This window comes from Argentina anserina, chromosome 2, assembly GCF_933775445.1.
Source record: "Argentina anserina chromosome 2, drPotAnse1.1, whole genome shotgun sequence".
Taxonomy (NCBI): domain Eukaryota; kingdom Viridiplantae; phylum Streptophyta; class Magnoliopsida; order Rosales; family Rosaceae; genus Argentina; species Argentina anserina.
Genome location: NC_065873.1, coordinates 1,878,244 through 1,885,831, shown reverse-complemented (window position 1 = coordinate 1,885,831; position 7,588 = coordinate 1,878,244). Strand labels below are relative to the sequence as shown.

Below are 7,588 nucleotides of genomic sequence, written 5' to 3'. Positions count from 1 at the left end.
TAAGATTGTCCATATTCAAACCTTGTATCTCTACCACATTGTCGACTTCCACCACTACCATCACCATTACCACCACCACCACCACCACCACCATCATCACTATTTGAACTATCTGGAGTTGCTACACCGCCCCACAGACTAGCATTATCAGAATCATTTCCCGGGACTTCAACTTCATCAGTTAATATTTTGTTTACATCAATTCTAAAATTAGTTGATTTTTCTACGACATGTGGAGGAAGGTTGTCATTTTCATCATCGAGGTATGCAGGCATAATCCAATCATAAAGAGGATCAATGTCATTATGAAGTGATTCACTAGCAACATGAAGAATATTGATATATTTTTTTTTCATTGATCACATTATCCTTTGCTCATTTATCACGAAGTCGTAACTTCATGTTGTAGTAGCAGTATACGAGTTTTTCCAACTTCATAAGATTACGTTGTAACCCTTTATTTTGGATTCCCTCAAGATCAAGGAGAGCACTGGTAACTAATATGGCTTGACTTTTAAAAGTTAAGACTTGAACTTTCACCCTCCCACTTAGTTGAATCTTCATGAGTTATCCATTATACTATCGAATTGGTGCACCGAGATTGTAAACACAAATCCAATAAGTTTTTCAGCCCATATGAGTAAACCAACTGTATAACATACATCGCATATAAAGGAAATATGACAAATAACATTTAAAAACAAACGTACTCATGTGACATTGGGCAACCCATCTATTACTCAATATCATTAAAAATGTGTAATCATGAGACACTTGACAACACATCTAGTTACCCAAAATCATTTAAAACATGGTTACTCATGAGACCCAGGTACCCATCTGCTACCCCTCATGCAGTACACCGACAGACACTGGGCAACCCATCTGTTACCCAATATCACTCAAAACATGGGTACTCATGAGACCTAGACAACTCATTTGTTACCCCTCATGCAGTACACCGACAGGCACTCGGCAACCCATCTGGTTACCCAAAATCATTTAAAACATGGGTACTCATGAGATCCAGGTACCAATCTGTTACATCTCATGCAGTACACCGACAGACACTGGGCAGCCCATCTGTTCCCTAATGTCACACAAAAATATGGGTACTCATGAGACCTAGGCAACCCATCTGTTACCTCTCATGCAGTACACTAACACACATACTAGAGCTCTAACTGAATCATAACTGACACCCGGTCAAAGCTTGGTTCCGATTACTACCAATAATGTCCGAAGACCAAAAAACGTTTTAATAAGACTAAATGTTAAAACCACGTACAATAACATCCACACATGTTATTGTACCTCAACCAAGCGACTCTTGCACAACAATATGAATATAGTCATAACATTATAATCTCACATTTGAAATAAAACCGAAACATTATATAATATAGCAACTCATATATATGTATCGTATTTACCATTTTCATATACATACACAACCCACTATATTATATAAATCTCACAGTTCACTCTTTTTAATAATTCAAACATATAAGTCACCGCCAAAAGTAGACTTGTCATAGTGAGATTTACCCACATTCACCATAGTTCATAATCACTCAAACTTTTTTAAAATTATTTATTAAAATAGCGTTTCACTTACCCATGAACCATAGACGATCAAGTTCACGTAATTTAAACCAAAATATATTTTTAGAATAATTTTTATAAGCTAGTGATGCAACGACTATGTTAACAATTCAAACTAAATTTAATAATTATAACACTACTTCGATCATGATGATCATTGTAAGGTTTAATTACCTTATTTCCTGCATGCAATTTCCACGACACCGAAAGCGATTCCCTCACTCGTTTCGTCAATCACCTAATAACATAATAAAATGCTTAGAAAACGATATGTAAAATATCAGGTGACGATTTCATTACAGCTAAATGATGTTCATAAAACACAGTTCACATAACATTGTTCGTGTTTTACTATTGTACTGAACATTGTTCACAATTACTGTTCATGCGCCGCCACCGTTTTCTGACCATCACCAATGACCACCAAATTTCACCACTAAAATCTAAATGATATTCTTAACAATTTTCTAGTTCACCACAAAGTCCAATTTCAAGCCTAAACACTTCAATTTAACAAAAAACTGAAAATCCCCAATTAAAAACCTATGATTTCTTTTCTTCGATTCTCCTAGTAAAAAACGATTTGGGTTTGATCTTTTGGAGAGTTTGTAATATGGAAGGAGCCCTTCAAAATGGGAAAAGAATCTTACCGATTGGTGGCCGGATGAGGGAGATCCGGCAAGGTGAAGTTCGGCGAAATGTGCACTTTCGGGGGAACTTCCGGGCTTTACTGCTCCAAATGACAGGGGATGCAACCACCTTTCAAACAGGACCGGTGCGCCGCTCTATGGTGGCCGGACGACGGAGATCCGGCGGCCCAAAGTCAGCCACTCGAAAGGGAAAAATCCGGTGGCACTAGGTGGTGGCACGCGCACCAGGAACACCTCCACCCAAATTTCAACAATTCGCAAAACTTCCAACATCAAAGACGTATATCAGAAGGAGTAGATCGTAACCATACCTGTAGTTAGCTCCAAGTCGGCCGGCGACCGCTGGAAACGCCTCCGCAAGAAACCGGATCGGAGGTTGGAGATCGGGGGTGAACCAGTTTGATTCGAGCTTCGCTGACGGTGAATTCGCGCCTAGAAGGAGGAGGGAGGACCTGTGACGGTCACCTCGTGTCTTAACCTCGACGGTGCCGCCGTTGTGGCCTCTCGGTTGCGGCTGAGACGCGGTGTGGGGTGGGTCGCCACTACCACTGGTCAATGCAGCCCGATTGTGCAGTTCCAACGACACCGGCGGTGTCAAGCAAGGCGGCCGGAGGGAGAGAATTTGCTGAGATGGAACTCGGGTCGGGTTTCCTTTTTGGTTTTCTGATTTTAAGTTTCCAAAATCGGAAACCAAATTTCCGTTGCTAACAACTTTCACATACGACATCTGATTTAGGTGTGTCACATGTCCACAAACTCGTATCGATGAGCTTTACAACTTCCATTAAAGAAGTTTTCAGAGATGAGCGACAGATGAAAAGTCAACTCTTGAGTCACTGAAACGTAACGTTTTTCAACCTTAAATTTCCGAAATCAATTTCATTTCCCAAAGACCGATACGAGAAAGCATAGAATGCGATCTTACTCGAATTACCAAGCATAATAATTGTAAGAAATTAAAAGAATTTAAACTCGAAAATTTGGGTTATTACAGTAACCATATCAACTAACCGAGTGAATAACAATATGTATCAAAAGTAGATCGAATTATGTAGTTTATGTACTTATATGATAGTTTTGAAGGTAAAATAACCTTGATTATTAGGGAGGCAAATGTCAATGTACTGTTGTTAAAATTGCTCTTCTTAAAAATGTGCCAACTACAACCAAGAAAAACCAATCCAACCACCAGCCAAGTGTGCCAACATGAGCACCGGACAACCGGATCAAGTCGGACACCCTACCGGAGCTGAACAACTGAGAACGCAATCAAATCGGACCAAGAAACAAAGTAATGTACCTAAAAATTGACGAGCTAAAATTGGAGAGGGTTTATAATCAAACTATAAAAACATGATAGCAAACTCAATGAAGTTTATTAATAATCAAGATAAAATTGTACATCAGAACAGGGGCTAGGGAGAATCCATCCTTGATCATCTTCATGCTCTCTAACATCTTCTTCAGATGGGATAGTAATGGATGAACCTATCAAACATGAGATAACACTCCCTACGCTTGTATTCTGGAGCCGAGTGCCCAGCTCCCTGAAAAATTTCATAAAATCAAGAATGTAAGAACATTCTCTAAATATTTATTTTTTCTGTTATCATGACATAGACGGCAAGGTACCTTTACAGTTGCATAAGTCAAACGGTGTCCATTACTTGAATACTTGACGGTGTATCTGCATAAACACAAATAACATCAGTTTATAAGTTCCAAGCTATGGTATTTATAGCTGTTATTACTGCTACTGCCAATAATGTATAAGAATAATAATGCGCACCCCGCAATTTGACCATCAACTAGCCATGGTCTCCAATCATTGACAACAGGCAAATCCAAATCTCTTATCCATTTTTCCGTACCGGTATTTGGAACTGTAAGGTCATGATCACCACTGCAGCAGAGGAGAAATTGTCTAAGTTCATATAAGTTGTGATATATAGGAAATAATGTACAGCAGAAAAGTTACAAATGATTACGCGAATATCAGAGCTTGTAATCCTTTGGTACTCAGATATTTATGAATATCAATGACACTGTCCACATTTTTTGTGTATGACAAGCTTTTATTGCATCTCTTCCAATCTAGTACTGTTCCCTGATCACCAATATAAATTTATCAGAAAAACAGCAAAGGCATGCATATATTCAGCATATAATCCTTTACTTTATATACCTCTCTGACATTAAGTGCCTTTTGTACACTTCCATCGTTTGCCCATACATAAGCCAGCATATAACCGAAGTTCTGCAATCGCATGGAAAAATAAAATTTAGGCAAATGTAGTTTCTAATCTAGAGTGTAGGTAGAAGGGGACATGTAAGTTACTCGACAGTAGTATTCAGGATCTTTTGGAAGTGACCGGATGAATTCTCCAGGATTTTCATATAAAAATCTACGAGCTGTTTCTTCATCTTGGCCTGGGGATGCCCACGTGCACTTCGGCTCAAGAATGCAGAGTTTGTTTATGTCTTTAAGTTGCTGCAAGTTCATGAAACTACTCATCAGCTTTGTTTTACAAATGTCTTTAGGTATATTAGGTGGTATGGGTAAAGTATTAAGTGGAAATTGGATGCCTCACCTTTGCTATCAATTGTGTATTCTCATAGCATTCTGGCTCTGATGTGGTAACTTCATAGAAACTTGAATTGCAGCTTTCTTTAGCTGCCTGAAAAGCGGGCAACACCATCAATTGGAAGTTGTACTAAATCGCTGTGTATCATGTTTGTTATTAACTTATTATAGTAAAGTAGTATGTTCTCAAACTTGAAGTAATAGAAGGTACCTGATAGAGCTCATCTGATATAAGCCCCATCCGATGAGAAAAAACATACTTCGAATTCGCATTAAGAGCTTGATCAGTTAGTGGACACCCTAGAACATAGCCCTAATTTCAAATTCAACATTATAGATGGAAATTAAAAAAAAAACAAGTGCATCAATGTTCCAAATAAAAGATTTAGTCACTTTACCTTGAGGTTGAGTCGTGGCAGTACTCCGGCATCATTGTCTGAAACATTTCATTCGATTTTATCACAAGCTTTACGAGACATTTCCGTATAAAAATACATAATGCTCGATAAATTTCATGTAAATATTGAGTATTCAGTCAATCAATACCATCTACTACGTATTTGACAACCATGGTGGCAGTTAGGCCTGCATATGAATCACCCCCAATAAATAGCTGAAGTTTGAGGAATTCTGGGTGTTCTTCCATCCACTGCATTGAAACCAAAAGATACCACATGATCAATGGAAAAACTAAGTCAAACCAACAGAGTTGGTTGATATCTGAGTGATCATACTGTTTTCGTAGCCTAACATTTTACCTTCCTCAAAAAACCAGTAACCTGTGCTGCTGCTTTCAAATCTGAAGAAGGGTATTCGTCAGCACTAGTTGCATAGGAGAAACCGGTGCCTACAGGTGCATCCACAAATAATACACTTGCAGTCTGAAAAAATATCACAGATTTCAAATCACAACACGCGGACGAATGGATCCAATTCGAAACAATAAACAATTAAGAATATAGGAACATACTAACCTTTGTCCATGAGTATGGGTAGTAATATGTGGATGGTAAGCCTCCTTCATAACCTGTATAATTGAACACTAGAGGACCTACACAATATACAGATGAATAAGCTCATTTACATTTATTAGAGTCTAAATCTACTAAATGTGCATTTAGTCATTCAAAGATATACAATGTGATGAGTGATGAGTACCATTTTCATAGATGATACCACTGAGAACAGAACAACCAGGGCCTCCACTATACCACAGCAATAAAGGGTCTTCTTTGGGGTTTCCTTCTGACTCAATGAAGTAGTAAAACATCTCTGATCCACCCACACTCACATACCTTGATAACAGACAGTACAAGATCATAAATAAGAAAACAAAGCAGGAATGATTCCCTTAGACACAAGTGAACAAGTCTTACAATCACGAAATTGAATCCGATGAAATTAAGTATACTCATACCCAGTGTAGAGCTTAAAGGGAAGATCACCATCGAAACCCGGAATAGACTTGACCAGTGTGCCACAAAGAACTGAACTTACTGAGCAAACCAACGGAAGAAGCAAATGTAAGCAAACCCAATTCATGGGGGTATTGCCGGAACCAAATGCCATGGCAAGACAATGCAAAGGTAGAAGCTCATAGCGAACTGAAGATGATATAGCAGATGAAGATGTGGATAAGGTAGGTCGATGAACTCACATGGTTCACCGGACAACCTAACCGATTAAACTATTGAAGACGCATCTTCAGTGTAGTAGTTAAAACTTAAAAGAAGTAGCACGTTCTCCTTAAAAAAAAACAACAACTTGAATCAGTGTTGGACATTTGAAGGTATATATATTGGCCTCCATATAGTTGATGAACATCCAAAGGTGTGGAGAACAAGTCATGAAGATTTGATATGCAAAAGGAGAATTGAAGTTGTTTCCTAATTGGACTAGGAAAAGATTATGGTTTGTTTTTCCTACCAAAGAAGTCTCCACCGATTTGATTATGGGTAAATTGATATATATTTGGGAATATATATTTAGTTAAATGGTGTTTGGGAATTGTTATAGAAAAGGATTCAAAATAAAAGGTGTATTCCATATTCATATGGATTTTTTCCTTTTCTATGTGAGATGTATTAGGAAGGGAAGTTAGGTTTAATTCCTAGGGTTAGGGAATATATGTGGCTGCTATATATATGATGTATATAGGCAGTAGGTTGCGTGGCCTCTAGGAGATACACGAACAAGAAAAAAAGGGAGGAGAAAGAAGATGAAACCAAAGAGAAGAAAATTCACAAAAAGTGAAGCTTAGTGCTAGGAGATCTTTGTGACTCCATTGAAGACCTTACTGGTAACATCAACGTTCTTAGTGAGGTTGATCATCCGTGTGTTTACAACGATCTTAGTGAGGTTGTATCGACATTTGAAGCAACGATCTTAGTGAGGTTGTTTCATGCTTGATTGTGATTATCAAGTAAGAAGTATTTTTACTTTTGAGAATAATATTATTATTGATTAAGGTGTAATCATTGTAATATGAATTGTTCAATAGAAAAGTAAAATTCTTCTATATATTCCGCTGCTATTACTCGTTGTTGTTCTATCTTGTATTTTCAACATTCCAACTCTAAGTCAGAACCCTGAAGGCCGGATCAGTCAACTCTACGCATTGACGTAGTGTATAGAATCCTTTTTTTTTGTTTTTTCGATGAGTATATAATCCTTGGAGCATTTTACATGTCCCTCAAACTCTTGAAATTAACTTTTATGTTTGCATTTTAATTCAAGTGCTATGAGGCTT

At 37.9% G+C, this 7,588-nt stretch overlaps 1 protein-coding gene across 1 annotated transcript; it reads right to left on the bottom strand.

Annotated features, from left to right (window-relative positions):
* Window positions 1-3,511: 3,511 nt before the first annotated feature.
* LOC126783555 (serine carboxypeptidase-like 17) lies at window positions 3,512-6,497 on the bottom strand. The gene is made up of 14 exons (XM_050509039.1): window positions 6,257-6,497; window positions 5,998-6,134; window positions 5,814-5,890; window positions 5,598-5,720; window positions 5,386-5,488; window positions 5,238-5,275; window positions 5,051-5,152; window positions 4,847-4,933; window positions 4,594-4,746; window positions 4,441-4,512; window positions 4,244-4,362; window positions 4,045-4,158; window positions 3,888-3,942; window positions 3,512-3,802 (listed from the first exon to the last, which is right to left on the bottom strand). Exons 1-14 carry the CDS (start codon window positions 6,406-6,408, stop codon window positions 3,719-3,721), a joined length of 1,416 nt encoding a protein of 471 aa, XP_050364996.1. The 5' UTR covers window positions 6,409-6,497; the 3' UTR covers window positions 3,512-3,718.
* Window positions 6,498-7,588: the final 1,091 nt, after the last annotated feature.